Source organism: Amia ocellicauda, chromosome 14, assembly GCF_036373705.1.
Source record: "Amia ocellicauda isolate fAmiCal2 chromosome 14, fAmiCal2.hap1, whole genome shotgun sequence".
In the NCBI taxonomy this organism is placed as follows: Eukaryota; Metazoa; Chordata; class Actinopteri; order Amiiformes; family Amiidae; genus Amia; species Amia ocellicauda.
The window spans coordinates 23,928,273-23,943,416 of record NC_089863.1 but is presented as its reverse complement, the minus strand read 5'-3'; the positions used below and the strand labels follow the sequence as shown (position 1 = coordinate 23,943,416).

Genomic DNA, 15,144 nt, shown 5'->3' with positions numbered 1-15,144 from the left:
CAGGTGCTCTATACATTCCCCCCCACAGCACGCCTCCTGCCCCGTAGGACACGCCCCGCAACACACCCCTCATCTGATAAGACACGTATGACACACAAACTTACCGGATGACTTGGCCCTTTCCCGTACTACATGCTGCCACTTCAATTAAGTAGAGTAGGGGCTCCTCCAGGACCAGGGTTGGGAACCACTGATATAAAACACGTCTTTGCCCTTGCAAATGCACATTTTAATGCCTGAGTGACAGATACACTATCAGATTGAAACCTACACACACTAGTATTGCTAACCGACATCCCGTGGGGTCAGCACCCCTGACCACCTATGGTAAGAATAAGTTCATTGTGCAATAATGGTTAAACTAATTGAATCCCCAAATAACAGTTACTTGAAATGAAGGGGGCCTGTACAGCCACCGACCACTGTTTTAGCTCTGCGTTGTTTTGGGCACTCTGCCCCTCTGCAGTCTGTGGAGTCGGGCCTGTCCAACTGGCTTCCGCTGACGTCAGGAGCATTGTGTGTGGATTTCTGCACTCCGCCAGCCACACACTCCTCCTCCCTCCCTCCCTCCTTCCCTGAGGTTGCACAAGGACAAGCAGGGGAATTAAATACAGAAATCCTGTGGAAATAGCCCTGAGGGTTTCCAGCAGAAATCGTTCACAGCTGCTGTCCCGGCCTGCCTTCTTAAACTCCTGCCTGTTTTCTCACTGAAAGTCTCGCTGGTCTCGGCCTGAGCTGACCCCCGCTGTACCGTAGTAAACTGTGCAGTGAAGTAGAGCGGAGGTATGGGAGAGGGAGCTTCCTGTTTGTGCATACACAGAAAAAGTATGCATCTCTATCTCTCTCTCTGCAGATGTTACACAGAAAATATCGCTCTCCCTCCTCTCTATCTCACTCCATCTCTCTCTCCCCGTTCAAAGGTTGCCCAGAGAAATGGTCTCCTGGCTCCTGTTTGCTACGAGAGCAGCACATGACGATGCTCAACAGCTCATCAAAGCCGGCTTGTGTCACAGAGTCAGCTGACACCACACCGGCCCCTCTCTCCCTCCTGTCTCTCCCCCAGCCTCTCTCTCGGTTCTTCGCAGCTGGAGGGAACAGAGAGAGTTTTGTTCTGCCGGGAAAACTCCCTGCCCGTCTGAGACCCGTGACCCAGCCCAGCGTCCAGAGCTCCAGAACCCCAGAATCCAGAACCCCCAAGAACCCCAGTGTCCAGTGGCAGCCCTATGCTGTACAAATAAATAAATACATATTACTCACATACATTAACAGGGATACACCCAAAAGCAGCATTGCGCCAGTAGAAGGCATTGTTCAATTACAAGGCATACCTCGCTTTGCTTGAGAGAGATTGTTCTAGAACAGGGGTTTCCAAACCGGTCCTGGAGTACCTCCTGCCCTGCTGGTTATCTTTCTAACCTATGTCTTAATTACTTAATTGAATGGTATATTTCTTTGTTAGGTCAATTAAATATTCAATTAGGCAGTTAAGACCTCAGTTGGAACAAAAACCAGCAGGGCAGGGGGTCCTCCAGGACTGGTTTGGAAACCCCTGTTCTAGAACAATCTCTGCTAAACAGAGCATCATACATACACTGTGCTAATGGAGAGTTAAATATGAATATGAATGTGCTGTTCTGCAAAATTGGTTTGATACATTAACAATAACACAATATTTATTGGAATATGGCTCCTGACTGATGCTCTTCTGCTTCATTTTAGTTTCTACCTCAGAACTTTCTCTTCCGGCCCGTTTTGGACCCAATATCATTATCATTATTCTTTTTGTTCCTTTTTAACATGTTCCCTTTCCCTACAGGGAGTTTAATTCTTAACTTGCCTTGTGGGGATTTGAATAATCTTGTTTCTCTCTATGCAAGGCCAGTATTGCTAACGTTTGATATTTAAATGTTTTTTTATATTTGCATGTCAATTAAATATGATAAGAGTTATATCTTGCCCAGTTTTGGCCCAGGGTGTGTGTGTGTCCTGTGAGTGTGCCAGGTTAGGCTCTGCCTCCCTACAACCCTGTGCTGGAGGGAGCGGCAGTTGGCTTTGAAAAGAAAAATGTCACTAGTCAGGTCTTTGTAAAATGTGTATTATATGACAGTTAAAAAGAACACCCCACAGAAGGAGTCCAATTTATATCTATCTATTCATATCTACCACGCACATATACAGTACTGTGCAAAAGTTTTAGGCAGGTGTGAAAAAATGCTGTAAAGTAAGAATGCTTTCAAAAATAGACATGTGAATAAATTATATTTATCAATTAACTAAATGCAAAGTGAGTGAACAGAAGAAAAATCTGAATCAAATCCATATTTGGTGTGACCACCCTTTGCCTTCAAAACAGCATCAGTTCTTCTAGGTTCACTTGCACACAGTTTTTGAAGGAACTCGGCAGGTAGGTTGGCCCCAACATCTTGGAGAACTAACCACAGTTGTTCTGTGGATTTAGGCACCTCAGTTGCTTCTCTCTCTTCATGTAATCCCAGACAGACTAGATGATGTTGAGATCAGGGCTCTGTGGGGGCCATACCATCACTTCCAGGACTCCTTGTTCTTCTTTACGCTGAAGATAGTTCTTAATGACTGTCGCTGTGTGTTTGAGGTCGTGGTCAAGCTGCAGAATAAATTCGGGGCCAAGAAACTGGCGGCAAAAGCAAAAATTGCAGCATCGCAAGCAAACACGGGCTGCAGGCGAGTTTTGCTCTCGATTTAACATTTTTTGCTTTCAAGTTGTTGTTTTTTTGCTTTCGATTCATTTTTTTGTTTACAATTCTATACATTTTGCATTCGATTTTTTTTTTTGATCTCAACATAAATTTTTTCTCAAGTTTTTTTTTGTTTAAAATATTTTTTTCTTGGATGCGATACTTATGGCTCTAATTTGAGCCCATAAGTCAGGTCTTTGTAAAATGTGTATTTTATGACAGTTAAAAAAAACACCCCACAGCAGCCCAGACAACAGGGAGGAGACGGAGGGAGTCCGATTCTTATTTATTCGTTTTATTGTTTTACACGGAAAGACCAGCGCACATGCATGTGTGTAGGTGTGTGTCAGCATATTTTGTGTGGGTATCAGTGAGTGTTTGTTCATGTGTCAGTGTTTGCGTGAGCGTGACTGTGGGCGTTTATGTGGGTGGGTGTGTGTTTGTGTGCGAGTGTGCGTGTGTGGGAGTGTGAGTGACTGCTCTGTATTCAATCAGTTATATGGATTACAAATGACAAAACACCATTCGCTGCTGCTGAGTGGGTTACCGATGAGTGCCATGTGTCTGTCTGTCTGTCTGGGGCATCATTTGTCCTTGCCCTGGCACTTGCGTCGGTAGCAGTGGGCCAGCTTCTCCACGAATCGGCAGAACTCGTGGAAGTTGACGTCTCCGTCGTGGTTCTTGTCCAGCTCTGCCATGACCGCGTCCACATCCTCTGGGTTGAAATGGCACTGCAGGGGGCAGAGCGGGAGGGAGGGAGGGAGACAGAGGGAGTGAAGGAGAGGGGGAGGGAGTAAGTTGGAGGGAGGGAGGTAGAGAGGATAAAAAAACATAAGAGCATGTCTATATTATATGAAACACTGTAACACTGTGTATAATACTGTATATAACACTGTATATACCATTGTGTCTAACACTGTCAGGGTTTCCCCTAGAAAATTGCTTAGGCATGGCGGTCTGTTTTTTGTCGAGGGGGGTGCTAGCAGATTGTTGAACGGCAGTTCACGCTACTGGATGGCTGTGCAGGAAAGCTGTCTGCACGCCTCGCACAGCCCCTTCTCCAGGTACATGGAAAACACACGTGTACATATTAAGAGATATGATTTGACGTCATTTCGATTGTGCTAATAATTCTCGTCTGCCCTTCCACTGGGTGTGCAGTTGTGTCATGTTTACTAAAAACAGTGAAGTGCCATCCCTGGGACCAGATCGCCGATGTGCGTCGCCACCCACGTTGCTCTGCGCCCCCCACCCGAGCACTCTCTTGATCTGGATATGGCCTTGCTCTCTGCGGACATCTCGCCCCTAAGAGGAGGCGGAGAGCGCCTAGGAACCAAAGCCTGGGAATCGGGCCTCGGACCCTTGCCTCCTGATTGGGCGTTTCTGGTTTTCTGCAGGGGCTGAGCAAGTCGTTACTGTGGTGAGCTGTCCCAGGCCCTGTCCCATTGCAGGGGCGCCCTGTCCTGGCTGCTTGCCTTAAACTCCGGGGACTGCAGCTCGGTCTTGAGCAGCTGCTGGAGCTCGGCACCGCTCAGCTGGTTCTTGTGCTCGTCCTGCCCTGCATGCTCCTCGAATAGCTCCACCAGAGAGCGCACCACCGTCTCCAGTTTTGACATGTCTCTGTCGCCGTACACAGAGAGAGAGAGAGAGAGAGAGAGAGAGAGGGGGAATGAGACTGCAATAGACAAGAGACACAGTCCAAATCACACTGGAGGTCACAGGTGGGACAGAGAGAGAGAGAGAGAGAGAGAGAGAGAGGGAGTGCTATATACAGTGTGAGGGAGTATAATATATAGATAGACAGGGAGAACACAATGTATTGCCACAGAGAAAGGGAGTGCAATACATAGACCGAGAGAGAAAATATATATACAGAGTGAGTGCATTGTATAGACCAAGAGCAAACAATAGATAAACACTGAGTGCAATATAGAGATTTTAAGAGTGCAATATATAAATGGACATAGAAAGCGTGGAAGAGGGAGACAAATATATATAGACTGGGGGAAGCAATGTGGAGACTCAGACCCCCCAACTACTCTGCATACCAGAGAGAACTTTATAAAAATAAAAAATCACAGCACAACACAATTATGTTGCATTGTATAGCAAGAACTTGCACTTCACCCCCCATCATATCCCACTGAAATGTGACCCAGATCCACCAATCAACATTGTTCGTGTGTGTGTCTCTCCCTGCGGTGGTTTACAGTGAGCCCCCGGGGGAAGATATGTGCAACTTTCCACTGTGAGCTTGAGGACAACTGCAGAGGATTTTCCTTCTGCCACAACCTCTGCCATTAAAAGCAGTGTTCAAAAAAGCAAAGAGTACAGCTTCCTCTCTGTTACATACCAACACATCTGTGCATAGTTTTATTTTCAGCACAAGGCTGTAGGCTCATCATTACTACTACGACTACTATTATGCATTTCTTAGAAGACTATTAGCATTGTAATTGATACTGATTATACAAGTTGCCCTTTCCTGTTTGTATTTGAAGATGGAAACTAACTCTGCACCAATTAAAACTTGCAACACAGCATTCCCTCCCTTTCTTCTTGTAGGTGCATGAAACAATGCAGTCTTTTTTTGTCTGTCTGTGTTTTGTCCTGCGCTGGGCTGCGTCAGTAGGCGCGGTGACTCACCTGACAGGACCGGCGACAAGGCGCTATAATTGACCAGCTCGGTGTCTCTGTGCAGGCGAGCGGGGCACCGCGCTTTTAAACTGCAATGGCAGCCAGTCGGGCTTTCCTAGTAGTGCCTCACCCATGAGAGACAGAAAAAAACTAAAACAGACTCTAAGCTACTCCCCCCTTCTTTCTAAAGTGTGTGTGTGTGGGGGGGATCACTTTATGCCAACAGTCAGAAACTGCAGGGGTTGGTCTGTGTGCAAGCGTGGACATGCGCATTTGTGCGTCTGTGCGCATGTGCCTGTCTGTCTGTCTCAGGAAACGTCTAAGAAAAAGCATTTCAAATAATAAAAAAAGAAACGTTATAAGTCCTCGCTGGCTGACACGGTGAAAGTCTACCTGCCTGCGTCCCTCCCCAAGCCGGTGCACCCGGCATTACACCCCTAGACCCAGGGGGAGGGATGTGCGAGGCAGGGCAGGCGAGTGAGGCCGCTGATCCCGGGCTCTCTGCCAGATCCAGTAAGACATGCACATTTATGCTTATACAGGTCAAACTCCTGTCCCAGCACAAGCAAAGAAATAGACAAGACAAAAACAAATAATTGTTAGGTGTTGAATCAAAGACATGACTTAGAACTTAGGGTAGAAAAAGCTGACAACACAAATATAATAATTAATATTTACACAATAATTAAGAAAAAATAAAATAAATTAGTCTAGAAACTACCACAATGCATTGTGGGAAAGTTTAGTTATTTGGTTTTAAACCATTACAGTGTTAATTCAACACTCTTTATTTTGACACCCAGTATTAACATGGACTCTCAGAGTGTTAATTTCACCCAATGAGTGTTGAAACAACACTGATTTTTAACACTATAGATTTTGCTGTGTAGTATATTATTATTACTCAATTTCTTAGCAGACACCCTTATCCAGGGTGACTTACAATTGTTACAAGATATCATATTTTTTATTTACATTTATCCATTTATACAGCATTTATTTGAGCAATCTATGTAAAGTGCCTTGCATGGGGGTATAACAGCAGTGCCTCCATGATTGAACACATGACCCTGTGCACCAGAGTCCAGACCACTACTCTACACTACTGCCCACAGTATAGTATAGGGGCCCCGACTGGGGCCAGAGCTGTGTGGACTACAGTATAGTATAGTATAGTATAGTATAGGGCCCAGACTGGAGCCAGTGCTGTGTGGACTATAATGTACTGTAGTATAGTACAGGGACATTTGTTACTTGTTACTTGTTACTTTCATTTCACAAGTGATATTGCGTGTTAGAAGGGACAAATGCAGGACAAGATGAAGCAGATTAAAATAAGATTACAAAGATAGTACTGAAAAAAATATATACTAATAAATAAAATATACAAAATAATACAATATAAACAAGCCACCAACAACAACGAGAAACTACAATTGTCACATTAGCAAGTAACGCCACTAAAACGCTGTGTGCTCCGAACCTTACCGTATCAGGCGCTTGTGTTCTGGTATATTATAAATTAAACTAAAGACACTGCAGTGCAGGCCTGTAGAGCATCACCAGGGAAGAAACCCAACATCTGCTGATGTCTATGGGTTCAGACTTCAGGCAGTCATTGACTGCAAAGGATCTGCCATCAAGTATTGAAACTAACAATTTAATTCCTGATCATGTTAGTTTGTCCAAATACTTTTGAGCCCCTAAAATTGGTATGACCACATATAAAAATGGGTGTAATTCCTGCACCGTTCACCCAGTTTGGATGTAACTGCCCTCAAATTAAAGAGGAAAGTCTACACTTAAAGCACATCTTGATTGTTTCCTTTCAAATCCAACACTGTGTGGACTATAGTATATTGTCTGAAACCAAGTCTGCTTTCTGCTTTACCACTTTTCACCCCTGCAGTCTCTTGGGTGCAATGCTATGTACAGTGTCAGAAGTGTTTTCCCTGCAGGGTAACGTTCCACTGATCTGGCACAATGACTCTGGCGACGCCCTGCCAGCCCCGCCAGACACTCTCTCCTATTTACTGACACCTGGTTCACATAGCCAGCATGCCTGACCAGCTGTCCCTGCCACCTCACTGGCACCGTTCCCCTGGTCTTCCTCCCATCGGAGTGTTTTACTCGTTATTGTTATCGCTCTGTTTGTTTTTGTTGTTTTTGTTTTCTGGTCGGGCTTTTGAGTTTGCAGTGCCTGAATGATGTTGAATTGAAAAACACTCACTAATGCAAACATTAGGGAGAAGATCTGTGTCTTTTCTTCTTGCAGCTGCCCTTGTCCTTTGTCCCTGGTTCATCTGCCTCGAGTGACAATGGGGTTTTCTCCTCAAACTAAAGTGTAGCGTCATTTTCTTTGGATCCCCCTCACCCTGTTCCTCAGTCTGGCATGGGTCTGTACACACACACACACACAGTGAGATTTCTCAGCATCTTATGTTTCAACGCAAAACTCAAAATTCAATCAACAATCAACATCTTTATTTGCAGTAAAACAGGTCAAAATGGAAATTGCTCCACCCTTCCATCACCCAGCAGATTTGGACTGTAATAGGATGACAGGGTGCATTGCCAGCTGCTGTTCGAGGAGCTTAATTAGCGTTCGCAAACAGAGATCATCCTCACGGGAGAGCCTTCAAACAACAGATTAACAAAACCAACTGACAAGAGAAAGGCAGGAGCAATACCCAAGCGGAGCTCTAATTTTGAGTTCATCAGGATGCTCCATGGCGGGGCGGGTGTGACAACTGTTGACGGTAAATAAGGTGAGGCACAGCTGAACAATTTTCTATACACCATGAAGAATTGTTGTTAACTCTATAGCAGAGGGGACTGGAGGAGCCTGGGCTGACAGACACTGTGGTCGCACCGTGGGACTATGTTGGCTTCCCCCATTCTGCTCTTAGAAAGCATGTCCACGTCTCTCCGTCCCTCCCTCCATGCTCTCCCTCCCAGATTCCCCACAGGGGAGTTACTCTCTGCCTGGTGGGAGACCAAGTTTCGACTTCATTACCCAGGCTCACTTCTCCTTACAGCACTCTGTGGCCCAGCTGGGTCTCTGTGAGCTCTGTCAGTGGCTCCCCTCGGCCACGGAGGAGACGCAGAAGCAAACTCTGGTTGTGAGGACAGTTCTCGTGGTTTGTGCTTGAACACAGAAGCTGTCGAGTATCTGAGTGAATGTGGGTCAGGGCCACTGGGGGAAAATGTCTGAGGGCCTTGCTGTGCAGGTCACAAATTTGATTATTCAATAGGACAACCAAGGTAGACAGAGTCTGCGCCGAGTGTTAAACCTGCTGCAGTGCTGTGTGTGACAGTGTGGTGTTCATGGTACCCTTGTGGAATGGCAGATGAAGCCAGCTTTTCAGTTTTTGACAAACTGTATGATTTTGATAAACTTATTTTGTTGGGTCATACAGTGAGGGAAAAAAGTATTTGCTTTGATTTTGTACGTTTGCCCACTGACAAAGAAATGATCAGTCTATAATTTTAATGGTAGGTGTATTTTAACAGTGAGAGACAGAATAACAACAACAAAATCCAGAAAAACGCATTTCAAAGAAGTTATAAATTGATTTGCATGTTAATGAGGGAAATAAGTATTTGACCCCTTCGACTTAGTACTTGGTGGCAAAACCCTTGTTGGCAATCACAGAGGTCAGACGTTTCTTGCAGTTGGCCACCAGGTTTGCACACATCTCAGGAGGGATTTTGTCCCACTCCTCTTTGCAGATCCTCTCCAAGTCATTAAGGTTTCGAGGCTGACGTTTGGCAACTCGAACCTTCAGCTCCCTCCACAGAGTTTCTATGGGATTAAGGTCTGGAGACTGGCTAGGCCACTCCAGGACCTTAATGTGCTTCTTCTTGAGCCACTCCTTTGTTGCCTTGGCTGTGTGTCTTGGGTCATTGTCATGCTGGAATACCCATCCACGACCCATTTTCAATGCCCTGGCTGAGGGAAGGAAGTTCTCACCCAAGATCTGACGGTACATGGCCTCGTCCATCGTCCCTTTGATGCGGTGCAGTTGTCCTGTCCCCTTAGCAGAAAAACACCCCCAAAGCATAATGTTTCCACCTCCATGTTTGACGGTGGGGATGGTGTTCTTGGGGTCATTCCTCCTCCTCCAAACACGGCGAGTTGAGTTGATGCCAAAGAGCTCGATTTTGGTCTCATCTGACCACAACACTTTCACCCAGTTCTCCTCTGAATCATTCAGATGTTCATTGGCAAACTTCAGACGGGCCTGTACATGTGCTTTCTTGAGCAGGGGGACCTTGCAGGCGCTGCAGGATTTCAGTCCTTCACGGCGTAGTGTGTTACCAATTGTTTTCTTGGTGACTATGGTCCCAGCTGCCTTGAGATCATTAACAAGATCCTCCCGTGTAGTTCTGGGCTGATTCCTCACCATTCTCATGATCATTGAAACTCCACGAGGTAAGATCTTGCATGGAGCCCCAGACCGAAGGGAGACTGACAGTTATTTTGTGTTTCTTCCATTTGCGAATAATCGCACCAACTGTTGTCACCTTCTCACCAAGCTGCTTGGCGATGGTCTTGTAGCCCATTCCAGCCGTGTGTAGGTCTACAATCTTGTCCCTGACATCCTTGGACAGCTCTTTGGTCTTGGCCATGGTGGAGAGTTTGGAATCTGATTGATTGATTGCTTCTGTGGACAGGTGTCTTTTATACAGGTAACAAGATGAGATTAGGAGAGTCCCTTTAAGAGAGTGCTCCTAATCTCAGCTTGTTACCTGTATAAAAGAAACATGGGAGCCAGAAATCTTGCTGATTGATAGGGGATCAAATACTTATTTCCCTCATTAACATGCAAATCAATGTATAACTTTTTTGAAATGCGTTTTTCTGGATTTTTGTGTTGTCTCTCACTGTTAAAATACACCTACCATTAAAATTATAGACTGATCATTTCTTTATCAGTGGGCAAACGTATAAAATCAGCAGGGGATCAAATACTTTTTTCCCTCACTGTATATACACTCACCTAAAGGATTATTAGGAACACCATACTAATACTGTGTTTGACCCCCTTTCGCCTTCAGAACTGCCTTAATTCTACATGGCATTGATTCAACAAGGTGCTGAAAGCATTCTTTAGAAATGTTGGCCCATATTGATAGGATAGCATCTTGCAGTTGATGGAGATTTGTGGGATGCACATCCAGGGCACGAAGCTCCCGTTCCACCACATCCCAAAGATGCTCTATTGGGTTGAGATCTGGTGACTGTGGGGGCCAGTTTAGTACAGTGAACTCATTGTCATGTTCAAGAAACCAATTTGAAATGATTCGACCTTTGTGACATGGTGCATTATCCTGCAGGAAGTAGCCATCAGAGGATGGGTACATGGTGGTCATAAAGGGATGGACATGGTCAGAAACAATGCTCAGGTAGGCCGTGGCATTTAAACGATGCCCAATTGGCACTAAGGGGCCTAAAGTGTGCCAAGAAAACATCCCCCACACCATTACACCACCACCACCAGCCTGCACAGTGGTAACAAGGCATGATGGATCCATGTTCTCATTCTGTTTACGCCAAATTCTGACTCTACCATCTGAATGTCTCAACAGAAATCGAGACTCATCAGACCAGGCAACATTTTTCCAGTCTTCAACTGTCCAATTTTGGTGAGCTTGTGCAAATTGTAGCCTCTTTTTCCTATTTGTAGTGGAGATGAGTGGTACCCGGTGGGGTCTTCTGCTGTTGTAGCCCATCCGCCTCAAGGTTGTACGTGTTGTGGCTTCACAAATGCTTTGCTGCATACCTGGGTTGTAACGAGTGGTTATTTCAGTCAAAGTTGCTCTTCTATCAGCTTGAATCAGTCGGTCCATTCTCCTCTGACCTCTAGCATCAACAAGGCATTTTCGCCCACAGGACTGCCGCATACTGGATGTTTTTCCCTTTTCACACCATTCTTTGTAAACCCTAGAAATGGTTGTGCGTGAAAATCCCAGTAACTGAGCAGATTGTGAAATACTCAGACCGGCCCGTCTGGCACCAACAACCATGCCACGCTCAAAATTGCTTAAATCACCTTTCTTTCCCATTCAGACATTCAGTTTGGAGTTCAGGAGATTGTCTTGACCAGGACCACACCCCTAAATGCATTGAAGCAACTGCCATGTGATTGGTTGGTTAGATAATTGCATTAATGAGAAATTGAACAGGTGTTCCTAATAATCCTTTAGGTGAGTGTATGTTATGTTGAGGGCATTAGAGCAGTTTGCCAACAAAATGTATAATTTAGCAAACCGTTTCAGTGTTGAGTGTGTCAAGTGCTGAGTGTGCCGAGTGTTGAGTATGCTGGTTTTGCTGAGAAAGTAGCACAGTGTTTCAGCACATGAATGTTAGGGATTGGGAAAAAGCTGTAATTACAATAATAATAGTAATAATAATGATAATTAGTTGAGGGCTGATCAGATGAGCTTGAAAAACATCTTGCGAAATGTAACGTTGAGATTGAGACAACCAAGAAGAAATGCGACTCCCCCATCTGTTAAAATAACAAACATCAATCTTTAGCAACGATAATAAGGTTTGTGTCTGTGTGTGTGTCTGAGAAGGAGATTATGTGTGTGTATGTCAGTGTGGATGTGTGAGTGTCTGTCGGTGTCAGTGTGTGTGTCTCCTGTATCTAGAAAGGAGGCATTGGCGTTATTCACGGAAGCAACTCATCTGCAGTCTGGGCCTTCATCGCCGGCTACCACCCTCTTCAGCAGAGTCTGCCAGTGGCATGTTGTTCTGCTCGGCCCAGCAGCCTGAGAGCCAGCTGCAATGCCACTCCAGCCCTGGGGCTGACACACACACACTGCCACAAACACTGCCACACACACACACACACACACTGCAACACATACACAGCCACATATACACTGCCACACACATACACTGCAACACATACACAGCCACATACACACTGCCACACCCACACACACACTGCCACACACACAATGACACAGTAATGCAATAATCAACGTGGCACCCAGCCCTGTGCCGTTTGCAGAGGGCATGTTGAAATCACACAGGAATGAGGAGATGCTGAATGGAGAGCCAGGGCAGGAGGGATCGTGTAGCTATTTGGCATCGGCTTCACATAATGTCGGGATGTCAACAGATCCCGACCTCACCCCTTCCAGGAAGGAGGATCCCCACTCCAACCTCCCTTCCCCTCCCTAGCGCTCAGAGCTATATATAACGCAGGACAGAGCGAGTCTCACTAACACAACCAGCTTTTCTCATTCCTACCTGAGCAGGTGAGTGTACCCAGCAGGCCTCTCGTCTTGTCTCGTCTTTGGGATTGTGGATTTATTGTCTGTGTGCTTTCCTGTTTTTGTTTGTGTGTGTGAGTGTGAGCAGGGCAGGGGCTTGACCAGGATTGAGAACCACTGAGTTATATATTACAGATCCAGTCACTGTGTGTGTGTGTGTGAGTTAGTGTATAACAACCCCAGTCACTGTGCATGTGTGTGTTTGCAGACTCCACTGTCCTACACTGACCATGTCTCTGGCTGACGCTGCACGCATCGTGGGCGAGGTGTTCAAGAAATACGCCGGGGAGGACCAGCACAAGAACTCACTGAGCCCGGACGAGCTCAAGAAACTGCTGCAGGCTGAGTGCAGCAAGAAGGTGAGTCTCCCCACTAATATCCATAATCAAATCATAAGGCTAATTATAATAAAAATAATATGAATCATCATACTGAACAATTATTATATTACTATGTATGTGTCTCTGTGTGTTTGTGTCTGTGTGTGTGTTTAGGGATCAACCTGCACTTTGACGTTGGACGAGGTGATGAAACGTCTGGACAACAACAAGGATGGACAGATCACCATCGTGGAGTTCGGCACTCTGATCGGCATGATGGCCAAGCAACTGTGATGAGACAGAGAGAGACACTCCCACGTCCCTCAAAACAGAGAGACTGGAGACAGACAAAGGAGAAGGAAGTGGGAAGTTTTTTTCTGTAAAGAAACAAAGATGAAAATAAAGATGGTTTGAATTCAAAATCAGTTCTGTCTCCTGTGATCTCTGTACTGAGGATTGACACAAATCTGTCCGTCTGCCTGCCTTTCTGTCTATCCATCCAGATAGCTGTTATTTGGCCATTTTTCTGTGTATGTATGTATGCATGCATGTACCCACCACACAAGAGGTGGCAAAGGCTGAGGAAAACAAGATTTTTATTCAGGGATCCTTTGCCAAAAAACAGGCTTTAACATAAGGGTCTGTGCATTAAGTTCATCCACTGCCCCAAAACAAAAGACAAAAAATAAAAACATCTTAAATCATTGGACAGGTTTTCACTTAACTGGCCCTTTCTCCAACCAAACATAGGGAGCCCCCTTTAAAAAAGCACAGTCTATGTCAATTGGGCCCAACAAAACAAACAAACAAACAACAAAATTAGTCAGTAAAAATATAAATAAATAAAGTAAGTGCACTCTTCTCCTGGCTTTTCAACTCCCTTTCAAACAAAGCAAATGCACATTTCTCATAATTGTGCTCTCTTCAAAACCTGAATGCTACCGATATGCCACAGCCATACATACACACACACACACGCACATACCCTCATACATCACACACACAGGCACACACACCCTCATACACACACACACAAAACCTGGAGTCACCCCACTCTGGCCCTGCCCACCTCCTCTGTCCTGAGTCTCTGACACGCAGGTATGTGGAGGAGAGGTGAAATGGGGTGGAGGAGCTCAGCCCTGTGGTCTGTTTCTTTTGTATCACAGTCTCTGTCTGTCTCTCCTGCTCCTGGGCTGGGGCTCAGCTCAGAAAAAATTAATGCTTTACTGTTGTGTAAGAGGAGAGGAGAGGAGAAGAGGGGGGAATGACTGACAGAGAGATAGATAGATATTGAAAACACAATACACTAAAATAAATCTTGGCTTGGCTTTCCAAATCTATTTCTCTGTCTCTATCTATCCTTATTGCAGTAGTTTTACAACACCGATTTGTGATCTGGTGTGAGGTTGAAATGTAAAGAGATTTGGCTTCACTGGCCTCACTGAGGTGCTGACAGTCTGGCACCGGGTCTAGACACCAGCAAACCCCAGCAGAGATAAACCGCCTGTACCGCTAACACAGAATCTATATGCATGGCCTATGAAGTGCTTGCTTGATGTCCCTAATGTCTGATCTAAAGTATGTTTAGTAGCTTCCGAGGGCGAACGGCTGAGAGATGTGGTTGAGTGATCTGGTGTTCCTTGTTGAGCAAGAAAGGAGGCGTTGGCGTAGGTTTGGTTTCAGAATTGGGGGACACACATGCACTATGCCTATGGAGCCAGGTACACATTATTGGGGGGACTATTAAACGTTCTCTCAACATTGGGGGGGGACAAGTCCCCCCCATTCCCCCTAAACTTACGCCTATGGGCACAGAGGCGAGTTTTAGCTTGAAATGGTGAATTAATTAACCTTGTCCTGATGGCTGTGTTTAATTTAGTTTAAGATGAAATATTGTGGAATCTGTGAAGTGAGGAAGGAGGCCTGGACTCCCATGAAAGCTAATAATTGTGATGCGATTGTATATTTTGACATGGCTGCACCGAGCAACAGCATCCAGATGATGTTGTATCAAGGTAACTCCACAACACCGCAACTGTTTTTTTTATTAATTATTCTTTTTCATTAATGAATCAGTCACAGTGCAATACGTTTTGCACAAAATGCAACAAACCTCTGTAGCACAATATGCTTCAACGTCTTTTGCTCGTACTGGCTATGGGGCAAATTTAACTTTACTACAA

General features: G+C 45.3%; 2 protein-coding genes across 2 annotated transcripts; one reads left to right on the top strand and one right to left on the bottom strand.

Annotated features, from left to right (window-relative positions):
- Positions 1 to 2,985: 2,985 nt before the first annotated feature.
- Positions 2,986 to 5,529, bottom strand: s100w (S100 calcium binding protein W). Its single transcript, XM_066721256.1, has 3 exons — positions 5,361 to 5,529; positions 4,190 to 4,334; positions 2,986 to 3,445 (listed from the first exon to the last, which is right to left on the bottom strand). Exons 2-3 carry the CDS (start codon positions 4,328 to 4,330, stop codon positions 3,299 to 3,301), a joined length of 288 nt encoding a protein of 95 aa, XP_066577353.1. The 5' UTR covers positions 4,331 to 4,334; positions 5,361 to 5,529; the 3' UTR covers positions 2,986 to 3,298.
- A 6,966-nt stretch (positions 5,530 to 12,495) lies between these two features.
- LOC136767466 (protein S100-G) lies at positions 12,496 to 13,386 on the top strand. The gene is made up of 3 exons (XM_066721261.1): positions 12,496 to 12,626; positions 12,850 to 13,000; positions 13,136 to 13,386. Exons 2-3 carry the CDS (start codon positions 12,872 to 12,874, stop codon positions 13,253 to 13,255), a joined length of 249 nt encoding a protein of 82 aa, XP_066577358.1. The 5' UTR covers positions 12,496 to 12,626; positions 12,850 to 12,871; the 3' UTR covers positions 13,256 to 13,386.
- Positions 13,387 to 15,144: the final 1,758 nt, after the last annotated feature.

Coding starts and splice junctions, on each gene's coding strand:
- LOC136767466 (XM_066721261.1), top strand. CDS start 12,872: ATGTCTCTGGCTGACGCTGCACGCATCGTGGGCGAGGTGTTCAAGAAA. Junction 13,001..13,135: donor AGGCTGAGTGCAGCAAGAAG/GTGAGTCTCCCC, acceptor GTGTGTGTTTAG/GGATCAACCTGCACTTTGAC.
- s100w (XM_066721256.1), bottom strand. CDS start 4,330: ATGTCAAAACTGGAGACGGTGGTGCGCTCTCTGGTGGAGCTATTCGAG. Junction 3,446..4,189: donor TGCAGTCCCCGGAGTTTAAG/GCAAGCAGCCAG, acceptor TGCCCCCTGCAG/TGCCATTTCAACCCAGAGGA.